The sequence below is a fragment of the Rousettus aegyptiacus genome, unplaced genomic scaffold (genome assembly GCF_014176215.1).
Source record: "Rousettus aegyptiacus isolate mRouAeg1 unplaced genomic scaffold, mRouAeg1.p scaffold_m13_p_5, whole genome shotgun sequence".
Taxonomy (NCBI): Eukaryota; Metazoa; Chordata; class Mammalia; order Chiroptera; family Pteropodidae; genus Rousettus; species Rousettus aegyptiacus.
Genome location: NW_023416308.1, coordinates 12694587 through 12711520, shown reverse-complemented (window position 1 = coordinate 12711520; position 16934 = coordinate 12694587). Strand labels below are relative to the sequence as shown.

Here is a 16934-nt window from a genome sequence, read left to right as displayed (position 1 = left end):
GCCAGAGCTTCCTAAATCCCAATTTCACAGGTGAAGAAACTGAGGCCATGCTATTGAGAAATGAGAATCCAGAGCCTCTAAGCCACGTTGCCTCTCAGGCAATAAAAGCACCGAGGGCAGACGCAGACAGGGCTGGGGTGGCGAGCAGGAAGGGGTAGTTGGGTTGCCTGTGGGGGCTGCTGCGAGTCCGGAAACCTCCACCTGGGATCCGGGGAGCCGCGAACAAGCACGGTCGGAACCCGAGCAGATAGGGCATGCCAGGAAATGCGGCCCATCTCCGGGCGGCGTGGGCAGGGCAGGCGCTGGGAAAGGGTAATCGAACAGGACTGGGGATCCGACATCATTCATTGGGGGAACCTGGCACCGGTACTCTATGGGAAATGCTTCCCAGAAGGCTACGCGTTCACTACACCCGGTCACAGGTGCCGTACCCGCCCGAGGAGTCACAAGGAGCGCTAGGCTTGTCGGGAAGCACTGGCTGACTGAAGCGCAGTGTTAGGCGGAAGTGCTGCGCCGTCGGCCCAGAGCTCGACGGGAAATGTAGTTCCTCGGGGAGACCCAGGGCGGTGGCCGCTCGTCCCGCGGACCCGGTGGCCGATCCGGTGTGGACCCGGGATGGCTGGGACGGGCGGCTCGGGGGGCCCGATCGGGGCCGGAGCCCTGGCAGGCGGAGCGCGGTCCAAGGTAGCCCCGAGCGTGGACTTTGACCACAGCTGCTCGGACAGTGTCGAGTACCTGACGCTCAACTTCGGGCCTTTTGAGACAGTGCATCGCTGGAGGCGCCTCCCACCCTGCGACGAGTTTGTGGGAGCTCGGTACGGCGAGGTTCAGGGATCTTGGGGATGGAGTGATGTTTGAGGGGGTTTCATGGCGATGTCCAAGGGCGAGGCTGGGACATGGTGCCCTGGAGTGAGGTCTGGTAATGGAAGGACAAGCTGTGGTGTCCAGGACGGTGTCCAGGGCAGTGGAGGGGGTTTTGAGGGAGTCCCGGAGCCGGGTGGTCAGGGGAGGGGGTACTAGAGTTATGTTGTGTTTGTGGGTCTCCAGCTGGGGTCCCAGGTGCTCTGCAGTGGGATGAGAAGTCCAGAGAGCCCCAGGGCAGTGCCAGGGGTCCCCACATGCAGAGTCCTTTGGGGGGTACTGGTAGAATTTAGGGGTTTCTGTTGATCTTGGCAGTTGAGAGGTGTCATCTAACTTCTGTGGCAGCCCCAGTGCTTGGTCTCATTCCTTGGGTGCCCCCAGGAGGGTCATGTCCTCACGCAGCCCACCCCTCTCTTTCCAGGCGCAGCAAGCACACAGTGGTGGCTTATAAAGATGCCATCTATGTATTTGGTGGAGACAATGGGTGAGTGAGTCTGAGCATCAGGGTGTTTGGACCAGGGAGGGAGAAGCATCGTGGTTTGGACTGGGCCTCTGCGGCTTCGCTACTATCTCTCCAGAAGTTAGCTAAGCATTCAGCCTCAATTTCCCAATCTGTGAGGTTCCCTGCGCTCAAGGCACTCAGCTCAGCATCCAGTGGGTAGCACAAGCTCAGGCACTGGAAATTTCCCTTTTGTGGACACAGCCTTGAAAGAAACACATCTCCCCTGGCCACCACCCTGCCGGGCACTTTTCCTTCCCTGCATTTCTCTCTGGGCCTCATCCATATGCTCACATGGAAGCTGAAGGTACGGAGGACACAGTTTTATTTTTCACAGTTTTCACTTTTTGTAAGGGTTTTCCCAAATTGCTATAAATTTCTGGCAAAAATATCTTTCCTAGAAACAATCTGATGCTCTATAGGTGGGCACACCTCCATCCCCTGAATTGTTGCTGGTTAAGCTGTGGCTGGTTTCCTCTGGCAAAAGATAATGGCAGAGGTGAATCCTTGGTTTCTGCAGCCACTTCTTTCTGGCATGTTTTCCTCTGATCTAGGTCCCAGGAGCTTTACCTCCCAGAAAAAAAGAGCTATCTTAGTGTGGGCTGGACCATGTCAGGTGCTGGGTACAGGCACAGGCATGCTTGTTCTCGATCAGTATAGGAGTGTCTGGTCTTGTCAAAAAGCCTTCGCAGAAGGGTTAATGACCTGAGAGATGAGCCGCACAAAAGAAGAGTATGCCAAGCAGAGGGAACAGTGTGGGCAATGGCCAAGAAGTGGGAGAGTGCAGAATAGCACCAGGTCTGAGTCTAGATAGAGCTTCCCTTCATTGATGTGCTCAGGAAAGGCCAGGGATGCCCACCAGGGAACTAGGAGGGTTGGGAACCTGCTGGATGTGTGACAGAAGCTTGGTTTCTTGGACAGGCAGGGCTCATTTCAAATTAGAGATTTATGACTTTGGGCTCAGGCAAGTGGCCTAGTCGCACCAACTGCATTTTAATCTCCTGTGAATATGGGGCAGCCATGTGTGCTGCTTTTGCAGGGTGCTCCTGAGGGTCAGTGAGGACAAGCCTGTGAGGGGCTCAGCACAAACATTTCCCTGTGTTGAGGGTGCACTATTTGCACACCATCCATCCTGCCCATGAGTCCTGTCCCCACCTCTCAACCACAGGACCTGGCCTGAAGCCCAGGAATGGCTGGCCTCTGATTGGTGCTGCAGCCTTGGTCCTGCCGGACTCCCTAGGGGAGCTACTTGTGGCTGGCAGGGTAGGCAGGACCCAATGAGGGCTTGCACACTGGGCAGAAGGGTCTCCTTGGGCATGGTCCCCTGGTTTCCAGCCCACATCCTCTACAGTCAGCCAGAGGGATCTATTTCAAAATGCAAGTTAGAGAATGTTCCCTCCTTAGCTCATAACCCTGGGATGCCTCCTCATCTTTTAGAGTAAAAACCCAAGCCCTCTTGGCAGTCGGTGTACCCCCACTGCTCCTCTGACCTCATCCTGCACTGCCTTGGATCCCACTGTTGCCTTGCTGTGTTCTCATTGTACCAAGCATCCTGCTCAGGCCCTTGCACTGGCTGTTCCCTTCTTCCTACCCTTCCTTCCCCTCCTCTGAATCTCCTGTGAGTGAGGCTTCTCCAACCACCTGGACCAACTGGATCAATTAGCATCTCTCCCCTCATCTTCTGCACCTCTTTCCAGCTCCCTGATGGTCTCAGAGCACACAGATGTTTATTATCTCTCCTTTACCAGGGCGGGGCCTGTATCCCAGCACCCAGACAATTCAACAAATGTTTCTCACATGAAGGAATGAAATAAAAACATTTACTGAAACCTTAATGAGAATCCCCCAGAGCAGAAAAGGCCTGGTGTACGGCACAGGGCGGTGGGTGGGAATAGCCCCAAGAATGTTCTGTAGCAGGACCGTAGCAACAAGCAGAAATATTTTTGCTGCAATGTAATACTAAGAAACAGGATACAAAATTGTCTCAGTCTAGTGGCAACTTCATGAAGACCACTGAGCATAAGGAAAAATGGCCTGCATCATAAGGGTGGGTGGGGGCTAATGGGGGTGGGGGGAGATAGGGAGGAAAGGCAAATGAGAAGAATTACTTTCGCACCTCTGCTTCCCAGCCTCTGGCTTCCTGGCTGCTTGGCCTCCTGCAGGCCCTTTTATCTCCCAGGCTGTTCCTTCCGTAAACTGAGTTGGAGAGCTCAGCCATCTGGTGCACACTGAGCAAGGCAGGGCACCTGGCAGTGCAGGGGCCAGGCCTCGTGTGTAGGGCACGATGGTCTCCTGTTGGGTTGACATCCTCTTCCCTCTTACTGATAAGGGCTGGGTGATAACATGCAGCTTGTGTTAGGTGTTGCCATGGCCAGTGGATTTGTTTTCTATTTTGTTGTATTTTTAATGAAGTTATTACACTGGCTTTATGATAAAGAGGTGGCAGGAAGCTCCCCCCACCCCCTGGGCTGCACTGCCCATCTCCCAGAGAGAAGAGAAGGGGCCTCCCCTGAGATGGAGGCAACTGGGCAAGCGTCTGTATTATAGTGGCATAGCCTTAGGGAAGGGGGCACTGGGACATGTGAGTGGGGATTCTGGAGGCCAGGGTAAGGTGTGAGCCCTCGAGTCAGCCAGCTGTGGGGTGGCCGGGATCATGCTTTGATCCTGACCCCTGGCAGGCAGTTCCCCGTGCTACACCAGCTTAAGGGCCTTCCTTTGTGGTCACCTCTTTGGTCCCTCAGGTATCAGTTGGTTGTCTGGCTCTGGCTAAGTCCCCCAGAACAGCTCCCCCACCCCCTGGGCCGCAGTGCCCATCTCCCAGGTCCTGGCCAGGCAACACCCTGAAGACCAGACCAGGACCGAGCCCACTTCTCCTTGGCTGTCTTTCAGGAAGACGATGCTCAATGACCTTCTGCGGTTCGATGTGAAAGACTGCTCCTGGTGCAGGTGGGTGGCCTCCTAAGCTCTAGGGCCCTGTTCTTTCTCCTAGAACACAGTACCACTGTGCTGGGTCCCGATTCCCAGTGGAGTCACTTTTAAACAGATCACATTAATTATGGGATCTGTTTCATCTGGTTGTGGGTCCTCAAATTCTGCCTTAGTATAGCCCTTCAGTGACCTGTCTCCCAGGCCAGGGGCTGCTGTGGAAGCTGACATGGGGGGCCATCAGATGGTGGGTCCTTCTAGGATTGACTGCTGCCGCAGAGGCTCCTTTCCCCTCCCTGCCCCATGGGGCCCATCCTCTGCCAGAAGATGTCACACAGGCAGTGGGCACGGGCCCTGGCCTCGCTCCTACAGATGGCCCTCCTCAGCTGTGTAGCCTTGGACGAGACACCTGCCCTCTCTGAGCACTGTGTATTTGTGCCTTGCACCCTAGCTCCTGCCCAGGAGCAGCTCACAGCTGACGGGAAGGAGTGGATCCTAGGATTAGGAAATACTGGGCTTCTTCCTGAACTCTGGCATTTGCTCATGCAGGAGCTCAGATTCACTGAGCCTCTTGGGTGCCACTCTCTGTGCAGGAGCTCTGTGCACAGCCCTCTCTGTCCCTAGCAGCCCTCTGGAGTGGGGTCTCACTGCCCCCCTTTAATAGAGGAGGATGTTCCAGTCCAAGACCCACAGCTGCTGAACCTGGCACGCCAGGGTGGCATCACTCCGTGCCACCCACCTTCTTCCCAGGAGACCCAGGTCGTGCTGGGATTGCTGCAGAAGTTCATCTGCTGTTTCTCTCCCACTTTATTTAAAAATGTGGCCAATAGTTATAGATTTATGTTAAAAATCACTCTGAACACTTTATAATACTTTGTTTAAAATTGCTTAAGTATAAAACTGAAAAGAAGCAGCCCTGGGACAGCAGTATAAATGTGTTTTTCATTCAACAAAATTTGTGGACCATGCATGCTGCAGAATGCAGTGCAGCTGTGAGTGGGCGTAACGACTCTAGAGCAGCTTGAAGACCTAGTCACAGTCTGCTGTTTAGTTGAAGAAGCAGATACAAAATACTTGCCACATGATTCCATTTTTAAAAATCATCAGAGGCACAATATGCATAGGAAGGTGTGGAGGAGACCTCCAGGTGTGGACAGCGGTTTCTGGCAAAGGGGTTATATGTAAATTTCAGTGCTGTTTTTTTTTTTTTTTTTCTTTTGCGGGGTTGGGGTAGGGGATTTCTTATTGGCATATTTCTAAAAAGTTTCTATAACGACACAGGTATTGCCTTTAAAATGCAAAAATAAAAGGAAATGCGGGATGGCAGGGGCTGCCCTGTGCTGCATTGACCCATGGCTGTCCCCTGCTGACACCCGCTGCCCCTTGTTCGTCTGCCAGGGCCTTCACCACTGGGACCCCACCAGCCCCCCGCTACCACCACTCCGCCGTGGTCTACGGGAGCAGCATGTTCGTCTTTGGTGAGCTGCCGCTCATGCCCCCCTGCCAAACGTCAGGCCCACGTGCTGTGCTTGGCCAGCCTCTTTCTGTCCACCCCTTGGCCTAATCTTTTGGGGTTGGAATTGTCTGCCTCTGACTGGGCTGGAAGGTGGCTCCCCCTCTCCACCAGGGGCAGAGAATGGGGGTCCTGCTGATCTCTGTGCCACCCCCCCCCCACCTCGAGTCTAGCACAGAGGCAGGTGCTCTCGAGGTTTGCAGAGGGAGTTCTGGAATGCATTTCAATGGAGCCAGATTCTGCCCCCACCTCCTTGAGTTTGAGGACTCTGAAATGCTGCCTTTGAGTGTGACAGTTTCTCGCTCTTTACCTAGGGGGCTACACTGGGGACATTTATTCCAATTCTAACTTGAAGAATAAAAACGACCTCTTTGAATACAAGTTTGCAACCGGCCAGTGGACAGAGTGGAAAATTGAAGGACGGTGAGAGATTGCTGAAACCTTCAGGGGTTATTCTGATGGCTCTCTGGCCCTGTACCATTACAGATGGAGAGCCTCAAAGAGGCCTGCGCTTGGTCGCCTTCTCCCAGCTCTTAGATTGCCTCATTTCAGAAAATAGGAGGGACCGCATGTCCTGTGGTGGGCACTTCGATGGTCCTGCCTTGTGAGCACCCCCTCTGATATTTCAGTGGCAGCTAAGAGAGGGCTCTGTGCCCTGTGGACATTTTAGTGCCTTTTCAGTGGCTTCGTGTCTCATAAGTTTAGCCCCAGATGCTCTTGCTTATGCCCCAGCTGGAGTCCTTAGAGTCCCAGTGTCAGCAGATGAGGACACGGCAGCCCCAGGGCCCAGCGGGACTTGCAGGGATGTGGCCCTCAGACTGGCTTTCTGGGGCTGTGAGGCTCTGGTCTGTGCTGGGGTGGGGGTACCTCACCTTCCCCCACTGCTTATGCTCCAGGTTGCCAGTTGCTAGGTCAGCCCATGGTGCCACGGTGTACAGTGACAAGCTGTGGATCTTTGCTGGTTACGATGGCAATGCCAGGTAGGTGGTGGCCCGTGTGTATACCCTGCCTCTGAGCAGCCCAGTGTACTGAGGCGGAGTGGGCCTTTCTGGTGTGGGAGGGCTGCTCAGGCTGGGGGTTTCTCAGGAGGGTGAGTGTGTGGACAGGTGATGGGGGAAAGAGGAAGGTGGACAGGATAAGGGTGAGGGCCACTGAGTGGAGATACCACCTAACCCCCACAGTGCTCAGAAGGACTGACACCTCTGAGGTCCCTCCTGGGGCGGTAGGCCTGGCCCATGTTTGTGCAGCTGTCAAGGGCGTTTAAGTTTCCAGAGCAAGTAGCTGGATGTCATCAGCCAGGGGGTGGGGGAGGTGGCCCTTGAATTGCTGTGACCCTGAGGGGCTGAGTGAGCTGGTGAGTGGAAGCAGCATGGCTCAGAACCCCCATTCTCACCTTCAGAGGGCGACGATGTTCTTGCGGACATCACAGGCATCTTCCTCCTTGTTGTGGCAAATTGGCTTTGCTGTATTTTTCTGTTTACAAAAGTAGCATGTGCTCACTCCCCAAAACTTCAGCATTATAGAATCCCCAGACAGTGCAGTTCCTGTGAAGTCCTCTCCTAGCCCTGCGGATCAGCTGAGTGGCGGACCCTCTCCCCTGGCCTAGGTATTGGGAATGAGGCCATTCTTCCCAGCTAGCTGGGTGGGGACCTGCAACACCAAGGACTCAGTGCCATGTCCATCCCCCCAGCTGAAGCTCCTGCCTCATGCTGCCCGAGTCCCCTGGCCAGAGTCCCACCTAATGCATTGTTCTGCCCTGGAGCCATCCCTCCTGGCCAGGCCCAGGCCCACTCTGACAAATTGGCTCCATCCATGGGCATCCTGACCCTTCTGTCCTCATTAAGGTTGAGTGACATGTGGACCATTGGTCTCCAGGACCGGGAGCTCACGTGCTGGGAGGAGGTGAGGAGCTGGGGTGCTGGGCTGGGATTGGTGGGGGGCAGGAAGGTGAGGGCCTTGGGAGGCTGGAATGGGAGATCAGAGGGGCTTGGGGACTGAGGTGGGTTGGGGTAGAAGTTGCTCTGCTCCCCTTGCCAAAGCCCAGCCTTGTCCTTGGCCTTGCCCTCCCTACTGACCTGCTCGGACTTCATGACCAATTCTAGTGGCAGTTACCTAGTGACTAAAGACTCTATGATTGGATGGCATCCTGTCACAGGTGACCAATGCAGTTGGGGTATAACCCACCCTTATCTGAATATAGCGAGGGCAGCATGCCACCCACTGTCCCACTCACTGCCATTTCCAGGCCATCTGTCTGATAGCTCCATTGTCTTTCCCCAGGTGGTTTCTTTCCACTGTAGTGAAGATTTTAGCCCCCATTTAGGAAGGTGTGCTGCAAAAAGTTAAGTTGTTCTGCAAAAAATAATCTACGAACTCTCATTCACAAAAGGAACTTCAGGAATAGAAACAGTCCCAGCACAGCAGTGTAAGCACAGGTGTGTGTGCCGGGTCCTGTGAGGGCCCCAGGCTGAGCTGCCTCCCCCGACCCGCAGGTGGCCCAGAGCGGCGAGATCCCGCCATCCTGCTGCAACTTCCCGGTGGCCGTGTGTCGGGACAAGATGTTTGTGTTCTCAGGGCAGAGCGGAGCCAAGATTACCAACAATCTCTTCCAGTTTGAATTCAAGGACAAGACGTGAGTGCTCTGGTGTGGGGGCCCTTGGCTGGCACCCCACACTCGTGTCTGGAGCCATCCTTGCGAGCTTCCACACATAGCAGGGCCTACAGCTATCCTTCCCAGAGCGAGGATATGCGGTTCCTTATACACATTGGGCCAGATACCCACTGAAGGCTCCTCTGGTGTGGCTACAGCTCAGCAAAATAGGGCCTGGGTGGCCTCCCTCTTTGTCCAGGTGAAGGATGCTTCCACCCTGTGAATGGCATGGTCAATGCCACCAGTAACAAATGTGGCTGGCTCAGATCTCATACAATGGAAGAAGACCAGAGGGGTGTGTGGGGCCTGAGAGCTTCCAGACTATGCTCTCCTTTACTGCTGGACAGCCCTTGACCCCTGTGATGGGGACCCAGGCCTGGAGGTGGCATGGGCCAGGTGTTGGCTCTGCGAGTGAGTGGAGGGGGAACATGGAATTTTGGCTGCACGTCAGGGAGGCTCAAGGGGGACTTGGAGCTGCCCTAGAGGCCAGGGTGTCGGCTAGGAAGGAGGAAGGCAAGGCATCTGGGCAAGGGAAACCCTGATGATGCCTGACCAGCTCTCCTGTCCTGGGTGGCCAGGCCTGAGAGGAGAACCATACTGCACACAGGCCCTCTGCTACACCCTAGCCTCGGCCCTCAGTAGGCAGCGCAGACAGCTCAGAGCAGGCAGGAGCAGACCTGGAGAGGTGAGGGACATGGGGAGAGGCCAGGTGTGCATGGATTTGGGGTGGGGTTGGGACAGAAATGGCTCTGGCCAGATGGACAGGTGGCTGATCTGCAAGGGGGTGTTTAGGGAGGTGTTAGTATTGGGGGAAGACACAGGGCTTGAGGGTTGCCTAGGGGTATGGAGGCACCTGTGGGTCAGGCTGAGGAAGGTACATCTAGAGGGCAGAAGGCTGCAGGATGAGGGGCCCAGGCCAGAGCTGGGGGCACAGCTGCAGCTTGGGGTGAAGGGGATGAGGTAGGAAGAAAACCAGGGAAGACACAACCATCAGCAGCAGCTAGGGTGGCTTTTGGGAGACCCTGGTGACCCCGTAGGGTGGAGCCAGTGTGGCGCCACCTTCCTCACAGACCAGCCCCACTCCAGCCCCCAGGCAGCCTCTGGCTCAGCCTCCTGCCTACCCTTTTGTTCCCCCACACAAAGAAGTGGGCAGAGCTGGTGCCAGAGTGAAATGGGGCAAGGGACATTGGGCACAGGCACTCTAGGCCCTCCCTCAGCCTGGGCTGGTCTTCCAGGGGCCACAGGGCAGTTCCCAGCCCAGGCATGCGGTGGGGGGGGTCCTCAGAGCCCAGATGGAGGTCACAGGGGAGCAGGAGCCCCATGTGGCACTGGTTCCCTGTCATGTGTCCAAAGGTGGACTCGCATCCCCACTGAGCACCTGCTCCGGGGATCACCACCACCCCCGCAGCGACGCTACGGGCACACCATGGTGGCCTTTGACCGCCACCTCTATGTGTTCGGGGGTGCGGCAGACAACACACTGCCCAATGAGTTGCACTGCTATGATGTGGACTTCCAGACCTGGGAGGTTGTCCAGCCCAGTTCAGACAGCGAGGTGAGCACTGCCAGCTGCTGGTGAGGGGATCCGGGGCCCATGGTCTGGAGGGAGGGTTCCTGATCCACCTGCTCCTACCTCCTCCTCAGCTCCGCATAGCCTCAGGGGACTCATGGGTCTTCAGCCTGCCTGCAGGAGCCAGACCAGGGTGCCCCTCAGCCCTGGGTGCCCGCCCTGGCCTGACCCTGGGCCCTGGGCCCCTCTCCCTGTTCTTCATCTTGTAGCCTACAAGCTCGTAACATTCTACTGCCCACCATGTCTGCACCTGGCTGAGGACATTCTCCTGGCTCCCCCGCTTAGCTGTGCTACAAGCGCCCTCATCCTGTGGCTCTTCCCCCACACCTGTCCCCGCAGCACTTTAGGCAGGGACAGTAGGCAGTCTCTGGTGCCTCCCTGGCCCACGCATTCTTATGTCTCCCCACCAGGTTGGAGGGGCTGAGGTGCCAGAGCGGGCAGCTGCTTCTGAAGAGGCGACTGCCCTGGCTTCTGAGGAGCGAGGTGGCTTCAAGAAGTCCCGAGATGTGTTTGGCCTGGACTTCGGCACCACCACTGCCAAGCAGCCTTCCCCGCCTGCCTCAGAGGTGAGAGCTGGTGCCTTAGTTACCACTCTCTCACTCCCTGAAGCTGGGCCTATTATCGGTCCCTCTCAAAAATGGGGAGACTGAGGCTCAGAGAGATACTTGTCAGGGTCACACAGTAAGTGAGTTGAAGGCCAGGAGACCACATCCTGCTGCCAGACCATGTCAGTGCAGCACAAGAGACTGAGTTCCTGCTTTGTCTGGTCCGTGGATCGTGGCCCTATCCTGCCTACTCACCCACATACCTGCCTTGTGCCTGTGGCTATACCTAGGACCTGCTCCGGCCCCTCAAGTCCAGGGTACCACATCCTTGTCCACAGCCTGGCCCACTTCAGGCCTCACCCAGTCCCCTGTGGAGACTTCCTGCCCTTTCCCACCCTAATGACTTGTCCCCCTCCCTACCTAGCTGCCCAGTGGGAGGCTCTTCCATGCAGCTGCTGTGATCTCGGATGCCATGTACATCTTCGGAGGCACTGTGGACAACAACATCCGCAGTGGGGAGATGTACAGGTTCCAGGTGGGGCTCACGGGCCTGCAGAACAGGCGGCTACCCCATGGGCTGATTCCACAGTGGGGCCAGCCAAGGTGGATGGGCCCTGCTGATGGAAACTGAGAGCCAGTGGGTGGGGGAAGGGTTTGTCCAAGGGTGTCCAGAGCTGGGGCTACACGTGGTGGGATGGCAGCCTTTCTAAGGAATTTGGCAGCTGGGGTAGGGACTGTAGGCTGAGGCAATCAGGAACCGCAGTACAGTGTGGGGGGCTCACAGCAGAACCAAAGGAGGCCTGGGAGCTGCCTGGGTCAGTGGAGGGAGCTGGCCTAAGCTGAGCTCGGCACTGGGACCTCAAGGGCACTCATGGCTTGGAGGGGGCAGAGCCAGAGCCAACAGTGGAAACACCAGGGTCTTCTCTCACAGTTCTCCTGTTACCCCAAGTGCACGCTACATGAAGACTATGGGCGGCTGTGGGAGAGCCGCCAGTTCTGCGATGTGGAATTTGTGCTAGGCGAGGTGGGTGCCCTTCCTGTGCCCAGCTCCGCCCACTGTGTGGACATGTGGGGGCTTTGAGCCCAGAGGCACACTGACTGTCCACTGGTACCTGGAGTCCCCAGGCCCCTACCCTGTCTGGCTGGGTCTCTGTCCCATGGGGTGGGGATTTTTTGTCTTTCCACCAAGGTGTTGTTCTTGCTGCAGAAGGAAGAGTGTGTACAGGGCCACGTGGCCATTGTCACAGCACGAAGCCGCTGGCTTCGCAGGAAGATCGTGCAGGCACGGGAGCGACTGGCCCAGGTGAGATGCTGCCCCATCTGGCCCCACCTGGGCAGCAGCATCTGTGGGGTGTCCTTGAACTCCCTTTTTCTCCCCACAGAAGCTGGAGGAGGAGGCAGCTCCGGCTTCCAGGGAGGCTCCTGGTGTGGCTGTGGGCGGGGCCCGGCCACCTCTGCTGCACGTGGCCATCCGAGAGGCGGAGGCCAGGCCCTTCGAGGTGCTCATGCAGTTCCTCTACACTGACAAGATCAAATACCCGAGAAAAGGTCTGCCTGGCTGGGGCGGAAGGGGAACAGGGTGGGGTGTGGGTAGCCCTCCTTGCAGGTGGGCAGCCCGAGGCTCAGAGGCCGCGATTACCTGTGACTACTTGTATGTGGCTCAGTTGTGGTTGCTGCCTATTGGCCCTGACCCACAGTTATCCATGGAGGGAGCCCTGGGCCCTGTCCTCCCCTCCCTGCCCTCGGTCGGTGAGGCTAAAGGAACTTTCGGGCGTAGGCCATGTGGAGGATGTGCTGCTCATCATGGACGTGTACAAGTTGGCACTGAGCTTCCAGCTGTGCCGCCTGGAGCAGCTGTGTCGGCAGTACATCGAGGCCTCTGTGGACCTGCAGAACGTGCTGGTCGTGTGCGAGAGCGCTGCCAGGCTACAGCTGAGCCAGCTCAAGGTACGCTGTAGCCTACCCTGCCCACTGCTGCAAGCCCCTTGTCCGGTCTGGTGCCCTGTTGGGCTGAGGCCTGACCCCACCCACCTGCCCGGCCTGTCTGTCCCAGGAGCACTGCCTGAACTTCGTGGTGAAGGAGTCCCACTTCAACCAGGTAATCATGATGAAGGAGTTCGAGCGCCTCTCGTCCCCACTGATCGTGGAGATCGTCCGTCGGAAGCAGCAGCCACCACCCCGTGCCCCCTCAGACCAGCCCGTGGACATCGGTAGGGAGCTTGGTCCCTTCCTTGCCAGTGGGCCAGCCAGACTGGCATTCATTTTGGTGAAGACTTGGGAGCCATGGAAGCATCTGCCAGGCCCTCAGGCAGGGGAGACCTCAGAGTGCTTCCCGGGCACAGGGACAGGGGCAGACAGCGAGGCAGTTTAGGGTTAGTCAAGGAAGAATGCCTGACCCATGGGGCTTTCCACAGTGGGCCATGTGCCTGTGGGTAGGGAACCGCCTGAGCATGTTTCTGGAGGTGACAGGGCACCTCTCGTGAGGGTGCCTGCCCTGACTGACATCCGGTCTGAGGGCTTCAAAGGTGAGCAATGGTTCTACTTTGGTTGTAGTGAGTAGTTGCTTGAGCTTCTCTTCTAGGCGCACTCATGTCTGGGGCCCAGTAAGGATGAGCACAGCCTGCACGCCTCAGGTGCTCGCAATGCCTCCTTGTCCCCACCTAGCCTGGGAAGGGATGTCATAAGCTCCTTCATCCTTGATTCTCCTTGGGACCTGTACTGCCCCTGACCACTGGCTCCAGGTGACACACAGCAGGCAAACAGGGTATACCAAGCCCAGAGGAGATCTCAGTGGGCTGAGAAGATCAGACTCTGGGGGATGGGCAGGCCTTAAGGGTCATGTTTGGGGGCGAGGGGAGAAGAGGACAGGGCCTGATAGTACCTCAAGGGCCAGAGTGAGGCCTCTGGCCTGGGGGAGGTTCATTCAGGGTGGCAAAATGGACTGATGTGCAGGAGGCAGAGCCCTGAGGCCTGAGTCAGAAGCTGCCCTCCAACTCAGAGTCTCCTGGAGGTAGGGTCACCTGCTTAGGGTCCCTCCATGCCCCCTACCCCCAGGCACATCTCTGATCCAGGACATGAAGGCATACCTAGAGGGGGCTGGCGCGGAGTTCTGTGACATCACGCTGCTGCTGGATGGGCACCCTCGGCCAGCCCACAAAGCCATCCTGGCCGCCCGCTCCAGGTGGGTGGGGTACGGCTGCAGGGATGGGTGGGGCCCAGGCACTGGCTATATCTGCTGAGAGCCAGGCCTCTGCTGCCCCTGTCTGTAGCTACTTTGAGGCCATGTTCCGGTCCTTTATGCCCGAGGATGGGCAGGTGAACATCTCTATTGGGGAGATGGTACCCAGCAGGCAAGCCTTCGAATCTATGCTGCGCTACATCTACTACGGCGAGGTCAACATGCCACCCGAGGATTCGCTGCATCCTTACCCCTGAGGGTGCTCCCAGGCCATCACTGGGGGTCCCAGTGCCCACCTTGGGCAGCTTTGGGACCCAGCTGGTCAGTAGTCTTGACTGGGAAATTTCTGGAGGACTCTCTGGTGCTGCCCGGTGTTCTCCCAGAGTTCTCTGAAGGAGTTGGTCAGCTAGCGTGGAGAGGTTTGCAGCCAGGAAGGAAGAGTGGGTTCTTGACCCTCACACCTGCTTAGAGGAAGGGGTCGCTCATTGCTGTGTGACGGGCAAACAGATGGACATGGAGTGATTCCTGGTCATGGCACTTCAGTTGGGATCTGAACATAGGGTGCAAAGATGCCCTTCAGGGCTCTGGGAGGCTGTGGATGGTTCTGCAAATGTGCATATTGGTCTTTTCCCAAAGAAAGGATTCTGTGGTATTCTTTGGATCTCGAGGTGGGGGCAGTCTTTGACCCCTAAGTGGTTCGGAGCCCGTGTAGAGATCAAGTCAGGGACCTTCCTGGATTGGAGCCCATGCCAGTCCCTTGTGGTGGGGGTGGTTTCCTTGGTTCTGAGCAGCCGCAGTCTCAGGTTTTCTCTGCCCCCAGCAGATGGGGGCTCTGGATGTACCCTCCTCAGGGAGGAGGGTGGTGGGTGGGAGGACAGCTCCTTTGGCAGCAGCTCCTTAACCAGCCCGCTGCAGCTACCTGTTCGCGGCCCCCTACTACTACGGCTTTTACAACAACCGGCTACAGGCGTACTGCAAGCAGAACCTGGAGATGAATGTGACGGTGCAGAATGTGCTGCAGGTAGTGCGCCTGGTGCCCGCCGGCCTCCCTTCCCTCAAACAGGTGGGTGAGAGAGTGGGACAGCACCTTAAGGAACCTGCCGTTTCAGATCCTGGAGGCAGCTGACAAGACGCAGGCATTGGACATGAAGCGGCACTGCCTGCACATCATCGTGCACCAGTTCACCAAGGTCAGGGCTCTCCCGGCCCAGCGTTCATTGCCCACTCCTCATCTTCAGGACCCACTATCCCTTGGCATCAGCCTTGGTCAGTTGGGGTGGGGGAGGTGTCTGGAATCTGGCTATCTTCTGTAGCCGTGGGCCCTGGGGATAACCAAGCAAAGCTACCCACCCACTAGCCCTGCCTCGCCCCATGTTTGGAGCTTACCAGGCCCTCATATGAATCTGGTTCCATCTGTTCTGGCCTTTGGTCACCTCCTGCAGGTCTCCAAGCTGCCCACATTGCGATCACTGAGCCAGCAGCTGCTGCTTGACATCATAGACTCCCTGGCCTCTCACATCTCCGACAAGCAGTGTGCAGAGTTGGGCGCTGACATCTGAGGGCCAGGCGGTGCCGGCCCATGCGTGAATGACCATGCCTGCCCTGCCCCCTGTAAAGACTCTGCTGCCTACCCTCAGGCCTGCGACGAGTGACCAGACCTGCTGACTGAGGGGCAGGGTGCTGAGCCTCAGAGGGAGCTGAGGGGATGTCAGCAGTACATCAAGGCCTCCATGGACCTGCAGAACAGGCTGGTCATGGGGACCTCTAAATGCTCCATTTCACAGCTAAGGACACATCCCACAGAAAGTGGATGGTGAAGCAGAACCCCTGGCTAGCACTCTCTTCTGGGGTGGAGGGGTGGTGGAAATCTAGAGTTCAGTGAAGAGGCCCCAGCAGGAGGCAGAGGTCCTGGCTAGGGCTCCAGTGGTGGGGAAAGCCCACCAGGGAACTGGCTTTGGGCCGCCCACCCGGCCGGGACCCAGTGTGGCTTGTGGATCTGGCCACTGTGACATGTTGCAAAGGTTTCTCCAATGCGGGGGCCACACAGTATTCACTCACCCTTGCCAAGATCCATGTAAGGGGCCCCTCCTGTCACCTGGAGCTTGGAGTGGACAATAGTGATGAGCAGATGGAGTCTGACTCAATATCGATTTTGGTGCCCTTCAAGATGAATTTTTGGGTGTGAAGGGTTGAGGTTAGCTCCTAACTCCCAGGGTCAATCACTCTGGACTAGGCTTGGATTCCAGAGGGGCTGCAGGATCACATGTGCCTGTGTAAACCTTGGCGCCCTGGGCTGTGCCAAGAAGGCAGTGAAGATGTCCCCCAGGTCCCTGTGTGTCCCTCACTATTTATTGTCACAGACATTTCTCTATTAAAGCTATTACAGTGGTAGCTACTTCACACAGCTTGCTGGCGTGGTTCTCCACTGGTGAGCTCTGGCCTCAGCCCTCGGCCCTTCCAAAGCTGTGGACTGGCCATTTGGATTAATTGCTAGGGATTGGCCAGTCTTGCCTGGTTCTCTATCCATGTCAGCGACTCCTTGCCTCTGCCCGGGGTGATCCAGACATGTATGTGGGGAGAGCAGATATGGCAGGCTGACTCCTCCTCCCCTCCTGTGGTTGCCTGCCTATCCCCCTCACAACCACTGGAGCTGCCTCGTTCCTATGCTGCAGTGTAGGCTCCTGCCTGGCTGGGAACTGGGGATGGGCTACTGTGTCCTCCCCTGTCCCCTGTGTGAGACCATCCCAATGTGGAACACAACAATTTGCCTCCTTTCTGGGAGCAAGGATCCTTCTGCCCCAACTGCCAGGAAACCATTTTTGGGGAAATAATTTCTTCCCTGCCTTGAAGCTCTCTTTCTTTGTGCCCCTACACAAATGTGGCATTTGCTACTCAGCCATTGGTCAAGTCCCAAGGGGCAGGTAGATGGGGAGCCTTGGTGGCAGGTGGGCACCTTTAGGCAACGGAGCCTATCCATAATGCTGCCCACTAGCCAAGAAATGGCCTGGGGCAAAACAAGCATGTGGGCCTTGGGGAATTATTTGCAAACCCTGCTCTATAGCAGACCAGTGGGGATCCTTGTAATTGGCTGCTGGACTGTCTTTTCTAGACATGATATGAACAAATGAAGCTATGTACCAAGGCGAATTAAAAATATAAAAAGCAAATTTCAAGACCATTGGGGAGTTTGCAG

General features: G+C 56.8%; 1 protein-coding gene across 1 annotated transcript; it reads left to right on the top strand.

Annotated features, from left to right (window-relative positions):
* The first annotated feature begins 496 nt into the window (after positions 1-496).
* Positions 497-16908, top strand: LZTR1 (leucine zipper like transcription regulator 1). Its single transcript, XM_016120156.2, has 21 exons — positions 497-815; positions 1283-1345; positions 4250-4306; positions 5684-5763; positions 6113-6221; positions 6695-6778; positions 7643-7700; positions 8291-8430; positions 9802-10003; positions 10429-10584; positions 10988-11098; positions 11495-11587; positions 11771-11866; positions 11946-12111; positions 12341-12510; positions 12617-12773; positions 13618-13744; positions 13833-13982; positions 14657-14762; positions 14851-14931; positions 15184-16908. Exons 1-21 carry the CDS (start codon positions 616-618, stop codon positions 15298-15300), a joined length of 2523 nt encoding a protein of 840 aa, XP_015975642.2. The 5' UTR covers positions 497-615; the 3' UTR covers positions 15301-16908.
* The last annotated feature ends 26 nt before the right edge of the window (positions 16909-16934 follow it).